A 23803-nucleotide genomic window follows, 5' to 3' on the forward strand; every position below is an offset into this window, starting at 1 on the left:
GTTGGGAATAGTGAAAGGCCTTTTTATTATATAATTTTTATTGAGAATAATTTCAGAGCAATAGCGACATAGCCATTACAATTTACATTAGGATGTCATCTGCTATAGCGTAAACTAATCTTATGGGCAATGTAGGTATTTACAAAAAATACACGAAACGAAACACATTTGCACAGAATTTGTTGTTACGTAACTAAACCTATGTCGAACCAAAATAATGATATAAGTATTAATAGAAAAAACTAATTCTATTAATATTTTATATCACTTCATAGAAGTGAATAAAGTTTTACTAGTTATGAAAATCTCTACTATTTAAATTCGTAACAAGAATACTTATCTACAATTTTGGATGAAATTATCAGCTGTAAAGCACGTATTTTACAATAAATCGAACGGGTCAAACTACTCTTAAATTATTGCGGACAAAGATATGTATCTTTCTATTGAAAAAATTGTGTCGTGAAATAAAAGAACTAAATAAACTGAGTCTTGTTGCATCACGAAATAAAACTAGAGCATAGCTACAGGAAACGTCTTATTGTAATTTCTACAATAGTATAAATTACATAGATGTTATAAATAACTATACATAGGTATTTACAGGAGTACAATATTATTAAAACAAACAGTACTATAAGATTTTCTGAAATATGATAACAATATGTGTTTTTTACAATATCATGTAACTTGCAAATGAATCCATGTCGGAACGAAAATATATAATCTGTTCAAGTGATTGTCCTTAAATACGAATGAAAATCCACATAACAGATCTTCTGCCGGTTCGTCGAAAAGATCTGTTTTGGTTACATAAAAAAATGCGCTGGAACGTATGTACAAATGGGTATATATAATTTTAAGGGCCCAACACTTTGCAAGCGAAAAGTATTGCTTTGAATACGCACTAAAATTACAATTCAACCGCAGTTCATTCACTTTGGTCCGGAGTTATCAGTTTCGAGCTGATTGTTTTGCATTAATTATACCTTAAAAGAAACCTCCATGAAATTACAGTACATATATATCACAGACCTACAATATTTAGAGAATTTTCCAAAGCAATATCAAAAATAGTAACGCAACAAACGGGAAAGCAAAACTTTTTATACATCGAAACGTCCAAATGCAACAAAGGGCGAACTTCAAGCACTGTCCATTCACACTCGTCCATCACAAAAACAGGGCACTTTCACTGATTGATCGTTGAGTAGTTTCACTTTGGTACTATTTACACAAAGAGAACGAGAGTCCAGTATAACGGGATTCCTAAGAACGTAAGCGCAAGTGGACCGTGCTGGATCAGCTATCAGACCAGTGGCCGGTAGATTTCATTTGGGTGGCTGTTCTGGTTGCTGTCGTTCTGGCGCGAAGCGCATTGCTGTAAAAAAATTCTCAAACACACCGAAACCAACTCCACGGCACTTACAGCTTGCTTCTTCTCCCAAGTCTTCATCGCCGATTTGTACTTCTCGAACTCGTGACACCAGTCCGAGTAAATCTTCTGATAGTCGTTACTTTTGGCCGGGGGCGAACACCGGTGCGCGTCCACTGTCACGTTGTACGAACACAGCAGGGAAGCCCCCATCCAGCAGTCATAGCGGCCGGCGTCGGCCTCAGTCACGGCAATGATCACCAAGCCGTGCTCGGAAGTTTCAATGTACTTATCCGGCCTGAAACAAGCCAAAAAGTCACTTTTCCGCACTGGGTTACCCTCACCTGTACTGGATCTTGTAGCGCCCCTTTTCCTTCGAATAGTGGTACCAGGTGATGGTCTGCGAGGCCAAAACCGCCGGCATCTTCAGAAAGCACCCCAAGTGCAAGCTCTGGCCCCACGTCACTATCATTTTCTTCTTAACGACGCTGCTGTCGCACACGTCGACTGTGCTGTTGGAAACGTCTTGCAATAGTCTGGAATTTTGGGGTCAGAAGGGTTGAGGGGGGTTCTGGAGGACTTACCCAGGTGAGTACGGTTTGCAGACGTTGGAGTCTTTGTCCCAGCCGCAGTAAGGGTCGTGGACACATCGCAGGCAGTTGTCGTACCTTCGATTGCACATAACTAGGTCCACTTGTTTAACACGGTAGTCGGAGGCGACGTAAAGGGCTTTGTTCTCTTTGGAAATCTCCATCACTTGGATGGGCTCGCCGGGGGTCACGTCGAACACGTCCAGGAGGATGGACGACGTGCCGTCGGTGTCGCGTTGCCACTCCACGATTTTGTGCACGCGGCCTTCGTCTAAAAAGGGTTTTTGACGAAATTTTAGAGAATTTATTTGAAACATAGTGTGAAATAATAAAAGTTTTTGAGTTGTCTGCGTTTCCTTTTCCATTACTTTGATCAGAATCTAGAGAAAAACATACCCAAAAAAAAGAAAAATAATACCATTTCCGATTTTTGGTCTATTTGAGCAGAATTTTTCGTGAATTTAAAAAATCTAAAGAGGGTTAAACTAATTTTTGAGGAAAAATGAGCTACAGAACACGTTATTTTCGTCCCCTGTTGGAAAATTTTCTCCCTAACAAAGAGAAATTAAAAGTATCCTCATTTGACGAAAAATTATTATCTAACTACTCCAATAAAAAATATCAAGATTAGAATAAGCAAAAATTTATGTCGAACATCTGCCTGAGGATTTCAAATTTGTCTCCGATTTTTGTTCTACGATACTTGGAATAAATTAGACGAAATATGGCCAAATATCCAAAAAAAAATTGATATAAAACAGCTTTTAACCCTTTTTACTTGCTAATAATTTATTAGTACTGAGCAATGTTTTGTGGCAACCGCATAAAAACTATACAAATAAACCGAATAAAACAACTTTGTCTGAAATTTTATTCACCAACCTACCAATAAAAAATTATCAAGATCACAATAACCAAAAATTTAAGTCCAAAAATGATGCCTATTTGACGTAAAAATTTCAAAACTATTTTCAGTTTTGTTCTAGAATTCGTAGTTTTGAAGATATTGAACAAAATACCTATAGTCCTTTTTAATTTTTCGCATCTAAAAAAATTAATAAAAAAGAAAAAAAAGGAAAATGATCAAAAACGACTTATAGCCGTTTTTACTCGTTAAATATCCATTCGTGAGCAAAAATTGTAACAACAGAGTCAAATTTGTGCAAATAATTCCAAGAAAACAACTTTGTCAGAATTTTTAGTTACAAACTTATCAATAAAAAATAATCAAGATCACAATAATTGAAGAATTATGTTAAAAACACGTGAGTCTGACTTAGAATTGCTTGAGGATTCCAAAACTGCTTCCATTTTTGTTCAGTGACTTGTAGTTTTAGAGATATTTGACGAAATACAGTCGTTTTTAATTTTTCAAAAAGTAAATAAAAAAATTAACAAAAAATAAAGAAAAGGAAATTGATCAAAAAACGACTTGCAGCCCTTTTTCCTAGTTAACTGTCCACATCTGGGCAAAATTTTATTAGAATAAAGTCAAAATTGTGCAAATAATGCAAAGAATACAACTTGGTAAGCATTTGTAGTTATAAAAACCTATCAATAAAAAAATAAAGATCACAATAACCGAAAATTTATGTTAAAAATACGCCAGTTTGACGTAAAATTGATTGGGGATTCCAAAACTGACTCCTTTTTTCTTTTGCGACTCGTAGTTTTGCAGATATTGGACGAAATATAATCATTTTTAATTTTTCAAAAATTAAATAAAAAATTAATAAAAAATAAAGAAAAGGAAATTGATCAAAAAACGACTTATAGTCCTTTTTCCTAATTAAATGTCCACATCTGGGCAAAATTATATAACAATAAAGTCAAAATCGTGCAAATAATCCAAAGAAAACAACTTGGTAAAAGTTTATAGTTATAAAAACCCATAAATAAAAAAATCAAGATCACAATAACCGAAAATTTATGTTAAAAATACGCCAGTTTGACGTAAAATTGCTTGGGAATTCCAAAACTGGCTCCCTTTTTGTTTTACGAATCGTAGTTTAGGAGATATTGGACGAAATACAGTCGTTTTTAGTTTTTCAAAAATTAGATAAAGAATTAATAAAAAATAAAGAAAAGAAAATTGACTAAAAACGACTTGCAGCTCTTAAAATAATTCAAAGAAAACAACTTGGTAAGAGTTTCTAGTTATAAAAACCTATAAATAAAAAAATCAAGATCAAAATAATCAAAAATTTATGTTAAAAATACGCCAGTTTGACGTAAAATTGCTTGGGAATTCCAAAACTGACTCCCTTTTTGTTGTACGGATCGTAGTTTTGGAGATATTGGACGAAATACAGTCGTTTTTAATTTTTCAAATCTACCAAAAATTAATAAAAAATAAATTACGAGTTAATTATCCACGTCTGAGCAAAATTAGTTGTGAAAAAAATCCGAAGAAAACAACTTTGTCAGAATTTTCCGTTACAAATCTATCAATAAAAAATAATCAAGTTCATAATAACCGTAATAACGTAAAATTGCTTGAGGATTTGGAAACTTCTCCATTTTTCTTCTACTGCTCGTAGTTTCGCAGATAATTACGAGCTTGTAAATAAAGCAGTTTTTGCCGCAATATTAATAGATTTTTTAATTACCCATCTACCGTTTTTCGGTTTGCACAAGAGAATGAGTAAAGTACTCACTTGTCCCGGCGTAGTAGACGGTGTAGTCCAGGACTGCGCCCCCGATATCCACTTTGATTTTATCGACCACCAGTCTGGTGAAGAAGACGTCTCTCTTGAAAAAAACGGGCTTCTCATGTTCGTGCATGACGGCTGAATCCATGAGTGGATGCGATCTTATAAAATTGAGGACGGTGTCTGGCAGCGTTTCCGTATCGTTGACACACGTTCCAGGCCTCGGTTCTGGCACTCGATTCGACAAGACCGGCAGCCAGGCGGACGAGGACGAAGCCTGTTCCTTGAATTTGCCGCTAAACGCCTGCTGGATGTCGTCCAGAGTGAACGAGCAGATCGCCGAGCCCATCAAGCCGTTGGTTGAGGTCGTGAAGGTGCCGTAAAACTTGGTGTCGTCTCCTGGCACTTTGTATATGCTCTCTGCAATTGCGAGCGGTTAGAGGGGGATGGGGTGGGGGAGTGCGTGTATTACGTATTTCGTTGAAATAGAAAGGAAACTCTCCCGGAATGGAGCAGTTGAGTCTGGCTTTGAGATAAGTGGCCCAGTTTTGCGAGAGGATATTCTTTCCTCCGGTGTCCTTTTTGCAAACGCGCGCCACTCGCGAGTAGACGCTCTTGCCGCAGTTGATGTATTCAACGGCTGTCTCTCTGAAGAAGAACAAAACGTAATCGCCGATATCGAACGAGCCGACGAAGTTCGGTTCTGGAAAACACAAAAATGTGATAAGAAACCGGCGAATTTACTTTACGCAAATTTAATCTTTGTGCTTGTCATGTAATTCGGATGCATTCTCGCATGGTTGGATTGAAAATGGCCGACGAGAGCATGCCAGTGAAACGAAAATACATCGCAATATGCGGTGCATAATGGAATGGTTAATATGCGGAAAAATTTATGCGTACATAATTATTGAAAATCTGACACGTGCATCGGTACGCGCATTATGCTAAACCCCACACTGGTTCACAAGACGCATTATAACAATAATAATAATAATAATAAAAGCCTTTATTAAAAAAATGATGAGGCGAAAATAAAGTAAATGCAAAAAGAAAACATATAATATAATATTAATATAAAATAATAATAATAATAATAATAATAATAATAATAATAATAATAATAACTTGTTTAATGTGAAGAAAAAGGAAACATCATTAAAGGATATCACAATATAGATTCCGAATTGTAATTGTAATTCTTAATGAAAGACAGCGCCCAATTTTTGACAACTTTTACTTTAGATTTTTCAAAAAGTATGTTGAGATCAATGCAATTTAATTTAGGTTACTATGTCGAAAGTATATAAAAGGTACAATAAGGGGCCTAAAACGGATCCTTGGGGTACCCCTCATGTAGTTTTTCCACAGTATGACAATAAATTATCCAGTTGAACCTGGCTACGCTCATTTAAATAACGAATATCAAATTTTAAGCAGTTTTCCTTAAAACCCAGAAATTTAGTCTCATTTTTCATAAATTTCTTAATGCAAACAAAGGAAAATTTTTGATTTGATTTAATTTTTTGATATTTGATTTTTCCAATTTTTGTAGCCATTTTGGTCGATTCCGGGTATCCGGAACATTTATCGAGCAATAACTCTGGAACTATTAGAGATAAACCTATGAAGTTTATTATTGTTGGAAAGCTTTTTGAATCATCTATTTTCTTCAAAAAAGATCATTATTCTCCGACTAACAGTTTTCGAAAAAATTGCAGATGAATGCAAAAATTTGTAAAATTTAAAAAAATTCATGACTGAAAAAACTATTAAAAATTTGGCGATTTTCTCAACGCCAATCGATTCCCCAGATTATTTTACATAACTTAGAGTCAAAAGAGTTTCACTTTTTCGAATGGTATTGCCGTAATTTATTTTATTTTAATTTGAAAAATGGTGGATGCGCCGAGTTATTTTTCAAAAAATTCATAACTCAAAAACTAAAAGTCGTAGAGCAATGCGGTTTGTTCTATTGAATTCAGCGGCTCGTTTTCTGTATTATACCAACTTTTCACGAGATTTAAAATTTTGATTTTTTTTGCTAAAATTTCCTGAGTAATAGAGTTAGTTACCTTCACGAGAGTGAAAAAATTAAATTTTTTTAAAACTCGTTCTATCATAGTTTTTCGGACTTATATGTAGCTTTACAACCCTCTAGAGTTGTTAAAAGACCAAAAAAGTCTATATTTTCGATTTTTGTTGTTTGATTTTTCTAATTTTTGTCGCGATTTTGGTCGATCTGGGTATCCGGAGCAGTTATCGACCAATAGCTCCGAAACTATTAGAGATAACCCCATAAAGTGTATTATCGTTGGAAAGCTCTTTAAATTATCTATTTTCCTCAAAAAAGATTATTGTTCTTCGACTAATAGTTTTCGAGAAAATTGCAGTTAAATGCAAAAATTGGTACAATTTAAAAAAATTCATAACCAAAAAGCTATTGAGAATTTGGCAGTTTTCTCGATGCCAATCGATTCCCCGGATCATTTTGCATAGGTAAGGATCAAAATAGTTCTACTTTTTAGAATAGTATTGCCGTAATTTATTTTATTTTAATTTGAAAAATGGTGGATGCGCCGAGTTATTTTTCAAAAAATTCATAACTCAAAAACTAAAAGTCGTAGAGCAATGCGGTTTGTTCCATTGAATTCAGCGGCTCATATTCTGTATTAAACCAGCTTTTAACGAGATTTAAACTTTTAAAGTGTTTTGCTAAAAATTAAGTTTTTTTGTGTCTATAGGGGCATGTTTGTCAAATAATTTTCTAAGGTTGTAATTAAAAGGATGTATCGTTAAATTTTGTAAATCCTCAAGGAAGTCGAAGTATGGCAAATATTTATAAATAAGATAATTCAAAGACTTTAGAGTGATTTTTCCGCTCAGCTATGGGCGAGCTTTGGCAATTTCTATTTACCCAAGCTGAAAAATCTGAAATCTGTCGATGTCTGGTCGAGTGGTGTTGCAATATCTGTCCCTTTTCAAAACGAAATTATCCGATGCAGTGTCCGCGAAATTCCATTACTTCGGCAATAATTTTTCGAATAATCGATTTTGAAAGGTATCGAAACGGTTTAAAAGGTAAATGTCGGTTGTGTATTTGCCGTGTAAAAAGCTTCGTCGCTTTTGGAGTCCAGGCGGCCGGTAAAACGCAAATTCGCCAATCCAATTACCGGTAATCTGTATTATCACGGTAAGCGGTGCGCGAGCACAGTCGATAATTAAATCATAGAGTGGAGAGCTGAATGAGGGCGACATCATCGAGGTTGGAGGTTACCCTCCGTGGCTATGGGAACCTGCAGATGCAGGATTAGAACGACTCTGTAATGGGTAACGGGATACTCAAAGGTGTTTCCGCTCGTTGGGCCTTGCCTACCTAACTTGATTACGCCATGCATGATTATGGCCTGAGCTCCGTCTGAACATTCAGGTGTTTGACGACGACGACGCATCGATTGGAACGCCAACGTCCCTTCAGCCGGATAACAAGCTCGAAAGGGACGTTTTTAACCAAACATGACTCACGGCTCTCTCAAACAAACATTCTTCGGCTACGAAACGCGCCTCAAAAGCCATATTCAAAATAAAAGTACAAGAAAAGTCGATTTTTGAAGATTTGATTTTTTCATTTTTTTTTTCCAAAAGAAAAAACCATATGAAGTTTAATCCTTGGAAAGCTCTTTTAATTATCTATCTTTTTCAAAAAAGTTCATTGCTCACCGACTAATAGTTTTCGAGAAAATTGCAAATAAAAGCAAAAATAGGTAGAATTTAAAAAAATTCATAACTAAAAAACTATTGAGAATTCGGCAGTTTTCTCGATGCCAATCGATTCCCCAGATCATTTTGCATAGGTAAGGATTAAAATAGTTCCACTTTTTAGAATAGTATTGCCGTAATTTATTTTATTGCAATTTGAAAAATGGTGGATGCGCCGAGATATTTTTCAAAAAATTCATAACTCGAAAACTAAAAGTCGTAGAGCAATGCGGTTTGTTCCATTGAATTCAGCGGCTCATTTTCTGTATTATATCAACTTTTCACGAGATTTAAAATTTTCAATTTTTTTGCTAAAATTCCCTTCAAAGAGATGAAAATTTTTTTTTTTTAAACTCACTCCAGTAAATTTTTATGGACTTCTACATGTCTTAACAATCCACAAAAGTTGTTAAAAGTCTACAAAAAGTCCATATGTTCGATTTTTTGATGTTTGATTTTTTCAATTTTCGTCGCAGTTTTTGTCGGTTTTGGGTACCCGGAACATTTCTCGAGCAATAGCTCCGGAACTATTTAAGATAACCCCATGAAGTGTATTATCGTTGGAAAGCTCTTTAAATGATCTATTTTTTTCAAAAAAGATTGTTGTTCTCCGACTAATAGTTTTCGAGCAAATTGCTGCTAAATGCAAAAATTGGTAAAATTTTAAAAAATTCATAACTAAAAAACTATTGGGAATTTGGCAATTTTCTCGATGCCAATCGATTCCCCGGAACATTTTGCATGGGTATGCATCAAAACAGTTCCACTTTTTACAATAGTTTAGCCGTAAATGAGAAAATAAAAAAAATTAAAAAAAAGTTAACACCCCCCCCCTTAAAATCGGTTAATTTTTAAAGTGTCTTAAAATCAAATGAAACCTTTTCTATCTTATAGATTTTGATGTGCTCTTTACGATGGAACAAACCGTTTTCTTCTAGCTCTTTTAGTTTGGCCGTAATCGGCGTTTGAAAATTGAAATTTTTTTTGCGAGATATCGCCTTGAGTCCTATGCCATTTTGTAGAGTTTTTTATTCCGGTTATCCTCCATTTTTCCGTTTCTCGATAACTCTAATAGTTTCGCCGTAATTAGCGATTGAAAATTGAAAAAAATTGAAAATGGAAACCTTTTTTTGCGTTTTTCTCGGAAACTGTAAGACTTAGAGCAACGAACAAAAAACCATCTGATAGCGCTTATTTTTAGCTATTTTTTCGTCTAAACCCGGAGCCGCTCCGGACAACGGTTCCGGCTACAGAGGCGATCAAAGTTTTTCACTAAAAAAATTCATAAAAAAAAAACTAAAAGTCGTAGAGCATTGCGGTTTGTTCGATTGAATTCTACGACTCATTTTACATATTATAGCAATTTTTTACAAGAATAAAAAATTTAAAAATTTTTGCCGAAATTTAGGGTAGCCGTTTGTCATAGTGGAAAATTTAATCCAACAAAAAAATTCATAACTCAAAAACTAAAAGTCGTAGAGCAATGCGGTTTGTTCCATTGAATTCAGCGGCTCATTTTCTGTATTATATCAACTTTTCACGAGATTTAAAATTTTCAATTTTTTTGCTAAAATTTCCTGAGTAATATACACTTCCCTTCAAAGAGGTGAAAAAAAATTTTTTTTTTAAACTCACTCCAGTAAATTTTTATGGACTTCTACATGTCTTAACAATCCACAAAAGTTGTTAAAAGTCTACAAAAAGTCCATATGTTCGATTTTTTGATGTTTGATTTTTTCAATTTTCGTCGCAGTTTTTGTCGGTTTTGGGTACCCGGAACATTTCTCGAGCAATAGCTCCGGAACTATTTGAGATAACCCCATGAAGTGTATTATCGTTGGAAAGCTCTTTAAATGATCTATTTTTTTCAAAAAAGATTGTTGTTCTCCGACTAATAGTTTTCGAGCAAATTGCTGCTAAATGCAAAAATTGGTAAAATTTTAAAAAATTCATAACTAAAAAACTATTGGGAATTTGGCAATTTTCTCGATGCCAATCGATTCCCCGGATCATTTTGCATAGGTATGGATCAAAACAGTTCCACTTTTTACAATAGTTTAGCCGTAAATGAGAAAATAAAAAAAATTAAAAAAAAGTTAACACCCCCCCCTTAAAATCGGTCAATTTTTAAAGTGTCTTAAAATCAAATGAAACCTATTCTATCTTATAGATTTTGATGTGCTCTTTACGATGGAACAAACCGTTTTCTTCTAGCTCTTTTAGTTTGGCCGTAATCGGCGTTTGAAAATTGAAATTTTTTTTGCGAGATATCGCCTTGAGTCCTATGCCATTTTGTAGAGTTTTTTATTCCAATTGTCCTCCATTTTTCCGTTTCTCGATAACTCTAATAGTTTCGCCGCAATTAGCGATTGAAAATTGAAAAAAAGTGAAAATGGAAACCTTTTTTTGCGTTTTTCTCGGAAACTGTAAGACTTAGAGCAACGAACAAAAAATCATCTGATAGCGCTTAATTTTAGCTATTTTTTCGTCTAAACCCGGAGCCGCTCCGGGCAACGGTTCCGGTTACAGAGGCGATCAAAGTTTTTCACTAAAAAAATTCATAAAAAAAAAAACTAAAAGTCGTAGAGCATTGCGGTTTGTTCCATTGAATTCAGCGGCTCATTTTACATATTATAACAATGTTTTACAAGAATTAAAAATTTAAAAATTTTTGCCGAAATTTAGGGTAGCCATTTGTCATAGTGGAAAATTTAATCCAACAAAAAAATTCATAACTCGAAAACTAAAAGTCGTAGAGCAATGCGGTTTGTTCCATTGAATTCAGCGGCTCATTTTCTGTATTATATCAACTTTTGACGAGATTTAAAATTTTCAATTTTTTTGCTAAAATTTCCTGAGTAATATACATTTCCCTTCAAAGAGATGAAAAAAAATTTTTTTTTTTTAAACTCACTCCAGTAAATTTTTATGGACTTCTACATGTCTTAACAACCCACAAAACTTGTTAAAAGTCCACAAAAAGTCCATATGTTCGATTTTTTGATGTTTGATTTTTTCAATTTTCGTCGCAGTTTTTGTCGGTTTTGGGTACCCGGAACATTTCTCGAGCAATAGCTCCGGAACTATTTGAGATAACCCCATGAAGTGTATTATCGTTGGAAAGCTCTTTAAATGATCTATTTTTTTCAAAAAAGATTGTTGTCCTCCGACTAATAGTTTTCGAGCAAATTGCTGCTAAATGCAAAAATTGGTAAAATTTTAAAAAATTCATAACTAAAAAACTATTGGGAATTTGGCAATTTTCTCGATGCCAATCGATTCCCCGGAACATTTTGCATGGGTATGGATCAAAACAGTTCCACTTTTTACAATAGTTTAGCCGTAAATGAGAAAATAAAAAAAATTAAAAAAAAGTTAACACCCCCCCCTTAAAATCGGTCAATTTTTAAAGTGTCTTAAAATCAAATGAAACCTATTCTATCTTATAGATTTTGATGTGCTCTTTACGATGGAACAAACCGTTTTCTTCTAGCTCTTTTAGTTTGGCCGTAATCGGCGTTTGAAAATTGAAATTTTTTTTGCGAGATATCGCCTTGAGTCCTATGCCATTTTGTAGAGTTTTTTATTCCAATTGTCCTCCATTTTTCCGTTTCTCGATAACTCTAATAGTTTCGCCGCAATTAGCGATTGAAAATTGAAAAAAAGTGAAAATGGAAACCTTTTTTTGCGTTTTTCTCGGAAACTGTAAGACTTAGAGCAACGAACAAAAAATCATCTGATAGCGCTTAATTTTAGCTATTTTTTCGTCTAAACCCGGAGCCGCTCCGGGCAACGGTTCCGGTTACAGAGGCGATCAAAGTTTTTCACTAAAAAAATTCATAAAAAAAAAAACTAAAAGTCGTAGAGCATTGCGGTTTGTTCCATTGAATTCAGCGGCTCATTTTACATATTATAACAATGTTTTACAAGAATTAAAAATTTAAAAATTTTTGCCGAAATTTAGGGTAGCCATTTGTCATAGTGGAAAATTTAATCCAACAAAAAAATTCATAACTCGAAAACTAAAAGTCGTAGAGCAATGCGGTTTGTTCCATTGAATTCAGCGGCTCATTTTCTGTATTATATCAACTTTTGACGAGATTTAAAATTTTCAATTTTTTTGCTAAAATTTCCTGAGTAATATACATTTCCCTTCAAAGAGATGAAAAAAAATTTTTTTTTTTTAAACTCACTCCAGTAAATTTTTATGGACTTCTACATGTCTTAACAACCCACAAAAGTTGTTAAAAGTCCACAAAAAGTCCATATGTTCGATTTTTTGATGTTTGATTTTTTCAATTTTCGTCGCAGTTTTTGTCGGTTTTGGGTACCCGGAACATTTCTCGAGCAATAGCTCCGGAACTATTTGAGATAACCCCATGAAGTGTATTATCGTTGGAAAGCTCTTTAAATGATCTATTTTTTTCAAAAAAGATTGTTGTTCTCCGACTAATAGTTTTCGAGCAAATTGCTGCTAAATGCAAAAATTGGTAAAATTTTAAAAAATTCATAACTAAAAAACTATTGGGAATTTGGCAATTTTCTCGATGCCAATCGATTCCCCGGATCATTTTGCATAGGTATGGATCAAAACAGTTCCACTTTTTACAATAGTTTAGCCGTAAATGAGAAAATAAAAAAAAATAAAAAAAAGTTAACACCCCCCCCTTAAAATCGGTCAATTTTTAAAGTGTCTTAAAATCAAATGAAACCTATTCTATCTTATAGATTTTGATGTGCTCTTTACGATGGAACAAACCGTTTTCTTCTAGCTCTTTTAGTTTGGCCGTAATCGGCGTTTGAAAATTGAAATTTTTTTTGCGAGATATCGCCTTGAGTCCTATGCCATTTTGTAGAGTTTTTTATTCCGGTTGTTCTCCATTTTTCCGTTTCTCGATAACTCTAATAGTTTCGCCGCAATTAGCGATTGAAAATTGAAAAAAAGTGAAAATGGAAACCTTTTTTTGCGTTTTTCTCGGAAACTGTAAGACTTAGAGCAACGAACAAAAAACCATCTGATAGCGCTTAATTTTACCTATTTTTTCGTCTAAACCCGGAGCCGCTCCGGGCAACGGTTCCGGCTACAGAGGCGATCAAAGTTTTTCACTAAAAAAATTCATAAAAAAAAAACTAAAAGTCGTAGAGCATTGCGGTTTGTTCCATTGAATTCAGCGGCTCATTTTACATATTATAACAATTTTTTACAAGAATTAAAAATTTAAAAATTTTTGCCGAAATTTAGGGTAGCCATTTGTCATAGTGGAAAATTTAATCCAACAAAAAAATTCATAACTCGAAAACTAAAAGTCGTAGAGCAATGCGGTTTGTTCCATTGAATTCAGCGGCTCATTTTCTGTATTATATCAACTTTTCACGAGATTTAAAATTTTCAATTTTTTTGCTAAAATTTCCTGAGTAATATACACTTCCCTTCAAAGAGGTGAAAAAAAAATTTTTTTTTAAACTCACTCCAGTAAATTTTTATGGACTTCTACATGTCTTAACAATCCACAAAAGTTGTTAAAAGTCCACAAAAAGTCCATATGTTCGATTTTTTGATGTTTGATTTTTTCAATTTTCGTCGCAGTTTTTGTCGATTTTGGGTACCCGGAACATTTCTCGAGCAATAGCTCCGGAACTATTTGAGATAACCCCATGAAGTGTATTATCGTTGGAAAGCTCTTTAAATGATCTATTTTTTTCAAAAAAGATTGTTGTTCTCCGACTAATAGTTTTCGAGCAAATTGCTGCTAAATGCAAAAATTGGTAAAATTTTAAAAAATTCATAACTAAAAAACTATTGGGAATTTGGCAATTTTCTCGATGCCAATCGATTCCCCGGATCATTTTGCATAGGTATGGATCAAAACAGTTCCACTTTTTACAATAGTTTAGCCGTAAATGAGAAAATAAAAAAAATTAAAAAAAAGTTAACACCCCCCCCTTAAAATCGGTCAATTTTTAAAGTGTCTTAAAATCAAATGAAACCTATTCTATCTTATAGATTTTGATGTGCTCTTTACGATGGAACAAACCGTTTTCTTCTAGCTCTTTTAGTTTGGCCGTAATCGGCGTTTGAAAATTGAAATTTTTTTGCGAGATATCGCCTTGAGTCCTATGCCATTTTGTAGAGTTTTTTATTCCGGTTGTCCTCCATTTTTCCGTTTCTCGATAACTCTAATAGTTTCGCCGTAATTAGCGATTGAAAATTGAAAAAAAGTGAAAATGGAAACCTTTTTTTGCGTTTTTCTCGGAAACTGTAAGACTTAGAGCAACAAACAAAAAATCATCTGATAGCGCTTAATTTTTGCTATTTTTTCGTCTAAACCCGGAGCCGCTCCGGGCAACGGTTCCGGCTACAGAGGCGATCAAAGTTTTTCACTAAACAAATTCATAAAAAAAAAACTAAAAGTCGTAGAGCATTGCGGTTTGTCCCATTGAATTCAGCGGCTCATTTTACATATTATAACAATTTTTTACAAGAATTAAAAATTTAAAAATTTTTGCCGAAATTTAGGGTAGCCATTTGTCATAGTGGTAAATTTAATCCAACAAAAAAATTCATAACTCGAAAACTAAAAGTCGTAGAGCAATGCGGTTTGTTCCATTGAATTCAGCAGCTCATTTTCTGTATTATATCAACTTTTCACGAGATTTAAAATTTTCAATTTTTTTGCTAAAATTTCCTGAGTACACTTCCCTTCAAAGAGATGAAAAAAAAATTTTTTTTTTTAACTCACTCCAGTAAATTTTTATGGACTTCTACATGTCTTAACAATCCACAAAAGTTGTTAAAAGTCCACAAAAAGTCCATATGTTCGATTTTTTGATGTTTGATTTTTTCAATTTTCGTCGCAGTTTTTGTCGGTTTTGGGTACCCGGAACATTTCTCGAGCAATAGCTCCGGAACTATTTGAGATAACCCCATGAAGTGTATTATCGTTGGAAAGCTCTTTAAATGATCTATTTTTTTCAAAAAAGATTGTTGTTCTCCGACTAATAGTTTTCGAGCAAATTGCTGCTAAATGCAAAAATTGGTAAAATTTTAAAAAATTCATAACTAAAAAACTATTGGGAATTTGGCAATTTTCTCGATGCCAATCGATTCCCCGGATCATTTTGCATAGGTATGGATCAAAACAGTTCCACTTTTTACAATAGTTTAGCCGTAAATGAGAAAATAAAAAAAATTAAAAAAAAGTTAACACCCCCCCCTTAAAATCGGTCAATTTTTAAAGTGTCTTAAAATCAAATGAAACCTATTCTATCTTATAGATTTTGATGTGCTCTTTACGATGGAACAAACCGTTTTCTTCTAGCTCTTTTAGTTTGGCCGTAATCGGCGTTTGAAAATTGAAATTTTTTTTGCGAGATATCGCCTTGAGTCCTATGCCATTTTGTAGAGTTTTTTATTCCGGTTATCCTCCATTTTTCCGTTTCTCGATAACTCTAATAGTTTCGCCGTAATTAGCGATTGAAAATTGAAAAAAAGTGAAAATGGAAACCTTTTTTTGCGTTTTTCTCGGAAACTGTAAGACTTAGAGCAACGAACAAAAAACCATCTGATAGCGCTTAATTTTTGCTATTTTTTCGTCTAAACCCGGAGCCGCTCCGGGCAACGGTTCCGGCTACAGAGGCGATCAAAGTTTTTCACTAAAAAAATTCATAAAAAAAAAACTAAAAGTCGTAGAGCATTGCGGTTTGTCCCATTGAATTCAGCGGCTCATTTTACATATTATAACAATTTTTTACAAGAATTAAAAATTTAAAAATTTTTGCCGAAATTTAGGGTAGCCATTTGTCATAGTGGTAAATTTAATCCAACAAAAAAATTCATAACTCGAAAACTAAAAGTCGTAGAGCAATGCGGTTTGTTCCATTGAATTCAGCGGCTCATTTTCTGTATTATATCAACTTTTCACGAGATTTAAAATTTTCAATTTTTTTGCTAAAATTTCCTGAGTAATATACACTTCCCTTCAAAGAGATGAAAAAAAATTTTTTTTTTTAACTCACTCCAGTAAATTTTTATGGACTTCTACATGTCTTAACAATCCACAAAAGTTGTTAAAAGTCCACAAAAAGTCCATATGTTCGATTTTTTGATGTTTGATTTTTTCAATTTTCGTCGCAGTTTTTGTCGGTTTTGGGTACCCGGAACATTTCTCGAGCAATAGCTCCGGAACTATTTGAGATAACCCCATGAAGTGTATTATCGTTGGAAAGCTCTTTAAATGATCTATTTTTTTCAAAAAAGATTGTTGTTCTCCGACTAATAGTTTTCGAGCAAATTGCTGCTAAATGCAAAAATTGGTAAAATTTTAAAAAATTCATAACTAAAAAACTATTGGGAATTTGGCAATTTTCTCGATGCCAATCGATTCCCCGGATCATTTTGCATAGGTATGGATCAAAACAGTTCCACTTTTTACAATAGTTTAGCCGTAAATGAGAAAATAAAAAAAATTTAAAAAAAGTTAACACCCCCCCCTTAAAATCGGTCAATTTTTAAAGTGTCTTAAAATCAAATGAAACCTATTCTATCTTATAGATTTTGATGTGCTCTTTACGATGGAACAAACCGTTTTCTTCTAGCTCTTTTAGTTTGGCCGTAATCGGCGTTTGAAAATTGAAATTTTTTTGCGAGATATCGCCTTGAGTCCTATGCCATTTTGTAGAGTTTTTTATTCCGGTTGTCCTCCATTTTTCCGTTTCTCGATAACTCTAATAGTTTCGCCGTAATTAGCGATTGAAAATTGAAAAAAAGTGAAAATGGAAACCTTTTTTTGCGTTTTTCTCGGAAACTGTAAGACTTAGAGCAACAAACAAAAAATCATCTGATAGCGCTTAATTTTTGCTATTTTTTCGTCTAAACCCGGAGCCGCTCCGGGCAACGGTTCCGGCTACAGAGGCGATCAAAGTTTTTCACTAAAAAAATTCATAAAAAAAAAACTAAAAGTCGTAGAGCATTGCGGTTTGTTCGATTGAATTCTACAGCTCATTTTACATATTATATCAATTTTTCACAAGAATTAAAAATTTAAAATTTTTTGCCGAAATTTAGGGTAGCCATTTGTCATAGTGGAAAATTTTATCCAACAAAAAAATTCATAACTCGAAAACTAAAAGTCGTAGAGCAATGCGGTTTGTTCCATTGAATTCAGCGGCTCATATTCTGTATTATATCAACTTTTCATGAGATTTAAAATTTTCAATTTTTTTGCTAAAATTTCCTGAGTAATAAACACTTCCCTTCAAAGAGGTGAAAAAAAATTTTTTTTTAAACTCACTCCAGTAAATTTTTATGGACTTCTACATGTCTTAACAATCCACAAAAGTTGTTAAAAGTCCACAAAAAGTCCATATGTTCGATTTTTTGATGTTTGATTTTTTCAATTTTCGTCGCAGTTTTTGTCGGTTTTGGGTACCCGGAACATTTCTCGAGCAATAGCTCCGGAACTATTTGAGATAACCCCATGAAGTGTATTATCGTTGGAAAGCTCTTTAAATGATCTATTTTTTTCAAAAAAGATTGTTGTTCTCCGACTAATAGTTTTCGAGCAAATTGCTGCTAAATGCAAAAATTGATAAAATTTTAAAAAATTCATAACTAAAAAACTATTGGGAATTTGGCAATTTTCTCGATGCCAATCGATTCCCCGGATCATTTTGCATAGGTATGGATCAAAACAGTTCCACTTTTTACAATAGTTTAGCCGTAAATGAGAAAATAAAAAAAATTAAAAAAAAGTTAACACCCCCCCCTTAAAATCGGTCAATTTTTAAAGTGTCTTAAAATCAAATGAAACCTATTCTATCTTATAGATTTTGATGTGCTCTTTACGATGGAACAAACCGTTTTCTTCTAGCTCTTTTAGTTTGGCCGTAATCGGCGTTTGAAAATTGAAATTTTTTTTGCGAGATATCGCCTTGAGTCCTATGCCATTTTGTAGAGTTTTTTATTCCGGTTATCCTCCATTTTTCCGTTTCTCGATAACTCTAATAGTTTCGCCGTAATTGGCGATTGAAAATTGAAAAAAAGTGAAAATGGAAACCTTTTTTTGCGTTTTTCTCGGAAACTGTAAGACTTAGAGCAACGAACAAAAAACCATCTGATAGCGCTTAATTTTAGCTATTTTTTCGTCTAAACCCGGAGCCGCTCCGGGCAACGGTTCCGGCTACAGAGGCGATCAAAGTTTTTCACTAAAAAAATTCATAAAAAAAAAACTAAAAGTCGTAGAGCATTGCGGTTTGTTCCATTGAATTCAGCGGCTCATTTTACATACTATAACAATTTTTTACAAGAATTAAAAATTTAAAAATTTTTGCCGAAATTTAGGGTAGCCATTTGTCATAGTGGAAAATTTAATCCAACAAAAAAATACATAACTTGAAAACTAAAAGTCGTAGAGCAATGCAGTTTGTTCCATTGAATTCAGCGGCTCATTTTCTGTCTTATATCAACTTTTCACGAGATTTAAAATTTTCAATTTTTTTGCTAAAATTTCCCAAGTAATATACACTTCCCTTCAAAGAGGTGAAGAATTTTTTTTTTTAAACTCACTCCAGTAAATTTTTATGGACTTCTACATGTCTTAACAATCCACAAAAGTTGTTAAAAGTCCACAAAAAGTCCATATGTTCGATTTTTTGATGTTTGATTTTTTCAATTTTTGTCGCGATTTTGGTCGATCTGGATATCCGGAACAGTTATCGAGCACTAACTCCGGAACTATTTGAGATAACCCCATAAAGTTTATTATCGTTGGAAAACTCTTTAAATTATCTATTTTCCCTAAAAAAGATCATTGTTCTCCGACTAATAGTTTTCTCATAAATTGCTCATAAAAGAGAAATATATGAAATTAAAAAAAAAATTATAACTAAAAAAGTATTGGGAATTTGGCGATTTTCTCGATACCAATCGATTCCCCGGATCATTTTACGTAGGGTAGAATCAAAGTAGTTGCATTTTTTCGAATAGTTTTGCCGTAATTGAAAAAATAACAAAAATAAACACCTAATTTTTAGGGTTTTCTTGGTGTTGGCTTGGCCGCAGGCGTTAAGTAAGCGTCTTATTTGGCTGGGCACTTAATACTCATCTTAATAAATAATAGTCCCCGAAAGTGTATCTCGCATGTCGGCCTCGGTGTTCAAAATTGAAAGTGCGGTTTTACGGCGTGGCCGTAAAACTGTTTAAAGTGATGGCAAGAAGAAGAGAGTTTGAGTAGGTAAAAGAGGGCGTCGAGTACTTAGCCTCGCCACAATGAGTTTGCCATAAATTAAAATTTCAATATCAGAATTCCGTCGGAAGTAAAATGCAAAATTTCCACCGTTAGAAATTAATGTTTCGCCTCGATATGGCCAATTAGTTTTCCAACAGGTGACAGGGCGGACGTTGTCTTGTAATTTAAGCCGAAGTTGTTTCATAATTTTCTAATTTCCATTCGGTTCACCTTGCATTTACATAGATATTATCCCCGGTCCGAAATTTTTACGTCCCGGGATGAAGTCGGCTGCAGCTCCTAGACGTAAATCGTCAAGAATGGCAACTTATAAAAATGTAAATTGCACCGAAATTAAATTATCTCGACGAGATTAAACTAATCTCTCGGCCAGCCTAGGCCACCAGATTCCTGCAGGAAGGCCGTTTTTCTGCAGGTGGCGGTTGATCAAAGAAACGCAGGAATGAAGTGAAAAGCTCCCCGTTTTAATTATCCCGACTTCGCACATGCTTTTGTTTGATGACGCCATTTCGAGACGGCATTGGGAATTACTATCTCAGGACTGAATTCCGCCTATCCCTTAACACTAATAAAGATCGACTTCGGTGATCCGTCCGAATTAGCAGCAGGAACGCGCAGGAAACGATCAAGCTTATCGCATTACGGGTTTCACCAAATGAACCAGAACTTATTAATACACACATAATCCACGATAAATCAGACCAATTCGCTTTTAAACTTGCTCTAATGGCCGCCCGACATGAAATAAACATAAAACTTTATTTATTATTGCGGGAATTTCTTTTTCGCGAAAATTGCGCCTCATCATGTGCCAGTTCGTCTAATGATGTGGTCATCGGATTACTTTATTACGTCAGAAGTTGACGGAATTGCCGAGGGTTGGCGTTATGAAATTCCTTAACATCTACTCCAATTACTCGGGTGCTGCTTTAACGGTAATGATTTGGAAAAAGTTTACGTCAAGAGGGAATTAAATCGCTAACTAGTTATCCCGTCACTGCTCCGAACACAACACCAGAAATGGACTTTCTGTATCCAATGATAAAAATTAATAGACCTATTTCAAAATACACGAATCGGTTTAGATTTAATGTATTTTGCGACAAAAGAGTTTTTAGGAGAGGAAAATTCATTGTATTATAAAATTTACATACATTGCCTTGTAGGCGATAACATAAAATACTGACGTACTACAACTGTTTTGAAGAGTATTTTTTTACTTTATAACTTTTGATGTCCCGTCCGTTATCGCAAACATAAAATGTTGTCATTTCTTACGTTGTTAAACAAAACCAAGAATTTTTAATTTCAACTGACTAATTTTAATATTGGTAAAGCCTTTAACAATTAAAACCTGTCTGAATAATTTTTTTAGACCTAATTTTACAAACAGTTTATTTGTCCCGTCCGTCATGTGTAAACAAAAAGTAAAAAGTTTTACTTTATTTTTACTTTAAAAATAGTTGTTTGAGTTAGAGCCTTTTAAATTAACAAAATTTTAACACAAATGTTCAACGATAAAAATTTGTCCCGTCCGTCATCAATTTGTATTATGTTGCAACAATTTGACTGGTATTAAGCTCCTATAAAAAACACTGTTCGTAAAAACTGAAAATGAAATCTAAAAATTTGTGCAAAGTGTCCCGTCCGTTAAAACGGAATGTCTGTTGAGCGAGAGTATAGCCGTGTCTGAATTAATTGCTGTGTGCTCGAGTATGAGTGAATCAGGCTCGCTCCAGATCAAATACTTACTGTCCAACCACTTGGAGTCGTACTTGAGCGTCCTCTTGAAACTGAATTCCTTCCTCCCTGTGGTGAGATTGTATAGATCGGTTCGGAAAATGACAGTGTCTGCCTTGGTAAACTCGGCGTTGGTTCCGGAATAAAGTCCGGGCAAGTCTCCGGGGTTTCCCCTTTCGACCCAAACGGCCGTCGAATTGTCAGCTGGATCGTAGGGGCATTTGGCAATGCCCATTCCAATGCCAGGTACGAAGGTGTTCCGACTGAGATGCGTCAAGTTCGCCTGCAACAAATCATTTCATTTCGGATTTGAATCACGTGTCGGGGGCCGAATTTCCGCCCGGATTGGCACCGAATCCTCCAACATTAGAGACGTATTAATTGAAGTTAAGCGAGTGTTGCTAGATATCGGGGGATTGGCGTCCTCTCTCTTATTAAATTCTCGATAACAACGAGTGCACTCGCGAATTTAATAAATATGACGAAATTTCGGGGACGATAGGCTACTGTAATAACCTCAATAGCAAACGCAAATGGCGGAATAAATAAGTAAAACACGAGAGAAAGTAATGCGATGCGAAATACGAGTGAGGTTGAAATGCTCCTGCGAAATGCGATAAGACGTCTTCCACCCTCACCTTGCTATAAGCTCGTGCAATGGCAAGAGTATTAAAGATTCACGCCTGCATTACCGATGCGGGGCCACCAAGAATCACATCGATTTCACATTTGCGTTATGACACCAAACACATAATACTAACGCGATGATGCCGAAGACACCAACGGCGCTAGCTAATAGATTCCAACTTTACACCACAAGTCAGAAAAACTAAATTACGAGAGGTTTTTTAACACAATTTTAATAAACCTAACAAGTATTCGATCTATACATTTATTTAAACAATTGATAAAAAATTTAAGTATCGGCAAGTCGTATATTGCAAGTACAGGCACGATCAAAAGGAATGACCCCTAAAATAATATTTTAGTCGAAAGGAAAAAGAAATATAAAAAGGTCAAAAAAGCTTCTGTACTTATTGGTGATGAGTGACCTCAGCTGGAAGAAGAAAAGAAAAAAAAGAGAAAAAAAAAATAAAAGTAAGATATAACATTCGACAAAAAAAAAAAAACAAAATTGTAAAAAAACGACGAATTTTCAAGTGTCAATAGATGTTTGAGAAAAGAAAAGTAAAAGAAAAGGAAAAGAAGAAGTGAAGTTTTGGAAAATTTTTGAAAAATATTTTCTAAAATAAACACCTAATTTTTAGGGTTTTCTTGGTGTTGGCTTGGCCGCAGTGGCGTTAAGTAAGCCCCTTATTTGGCAATTTTAATATACCTAACAAGTTTTCGATCTATACATTTATTTAAATAATTGATAAAAAATACAAGTATCGGGAAGTCGTATATTGCAAGTACAGGCACGATCAAAAGGAATGACACCCCTAAAATAATATTTTATTCGAAAAGAAAATGAAATATAAAAAGGTCAAAAAAAGCTTCTGTACTTATTGGTGATGAGTGAGCTCAGCTGGAAGAAGAAAAGAAAAAAAAATAAAAAAAAATAAAAGTAAGATATAACATTCGACAAAAAAAAGCAAACAAAATTGTAAAAAAACGACGAATTTTCAAGTGTCAATAGATGTTTGAGAAAAGAAAAGTAAAAGAAAAGGAAAAGAAGAAGAAGTAAAGTTTTGGAAAATTTTTGAAAAATATTTTCTAAACTACGACGTTTTGACTGCGGATATCAGTCAGGCAAGGGTTTGTTTGTGTTAAAAATGGTGAGACACCCGGTAACTCGGCGAAAATCGGCCCTAACCCGGAAAAATCGCTGCGACTTATCACTGAACGGCGGCACAAAATTTCCCTTGCATGGATTGTAACGTGCATATAAATAGCCCGGAAAAACCGCACCGACATTATCCCCGAAGCTGCGGTCTGTTCCCCCTTCTCCTTTCGTTTAATTGTAGTTTTATTTGTGTACAACGGACGTGTGAAAACAGCCACATGAAATATCTTACATCGCGTTTTATTGATTCGAGTTAGTTCAATGAGGAAAGTGGATAATAGTACGGTCGCAGTGTGTGATTTGGTTTCATTAAAAAGTGGAAAAGTTGCGTGAGCTGGACTTACGTTAACCACCCAGTCCTTGGGGTTGTGAGCGTTGGTCCCACAAATGTACAGTCGGCTCCCATCGCCCATCGATTGGATAACCCGGATGTGGTTGCGGCAGTCGAAATGCTGGAAAAATAAGTAAAAAATTAAATTTCGCTCAATTTGGCGGAAAGTCAGCGTGTGAATGTGTCCATTGTTGCATCGAGCGCTTAATTAAGCTGGAATTTGGCGGTGATGGTGTAGTTTCGGCGCTTTTACCTGCTCCATTAACCATCCCAAATGGAAAAGGAATATAAATCTCGCGCAGGGTAAATATATAAATCGCGAAAT

The 23803-nt window shown here is 34.4% G+C and overlaps 1 protein-coding gene across 2 annotated transcripts in view; it reads right to left on the minus strand.

The window, feature by feature from the left end:
- Positions 1-20: 20 nt before the first annotated feature.
- The window catches only part of Sema2a (Semaphorin 2a), a 224207-nt gene continuing 200424 nt past the window's right edge, over positions 21-23803 (minus strand). For both annotated transcript variants that reach the window (XM_015985155.2, XM_963247.5), the window contains 8 exons: positions 23492-23599; positions 21374-21644; positions 5089-5319; positions 4623-5036; positions 1960-2236; positions 1720-1911; positions 1430-1673; positions 21-1381 (listed from right to left, as the gene is read on the minus strand). In XM_015985155.2, the coding sequence (XP_015840641.1) occupies positions 1310-1381; positions 1430-1673; positions 1720-1911; positions 1960-2236; positions 4623-5036; positions 5089-5319; positions 21374-21644; positions 23492-23599 (1809 nt within the window). In that variant the 3' untranslated portion in view covers positions 21-1309. The remainder of the gene's footprint in view (positions 1382-1429; positions 1674-1719; positions 1912-1959; positions 2237-4622; positions 5037-5088; positions 5320-21373; positions 21645-23491; positions 23600-23803) is intronic.

The sequence above is a fragment of the Tribolium castaneum genome, chromosome 4, assembly GCF_031307605.1.
Source record: "Tribolium castaneum strain GA2 chromosome 4, icTriCast1.1, whole genome shotgun sequence".
In the NCBI taxonomy this organism is placed as follows: Eukaryota; Metazoa; Arthropoda; class Insecta; order Coleoptera; family Tenebrionidae; genus Tribolium; species Tribolium castaneum.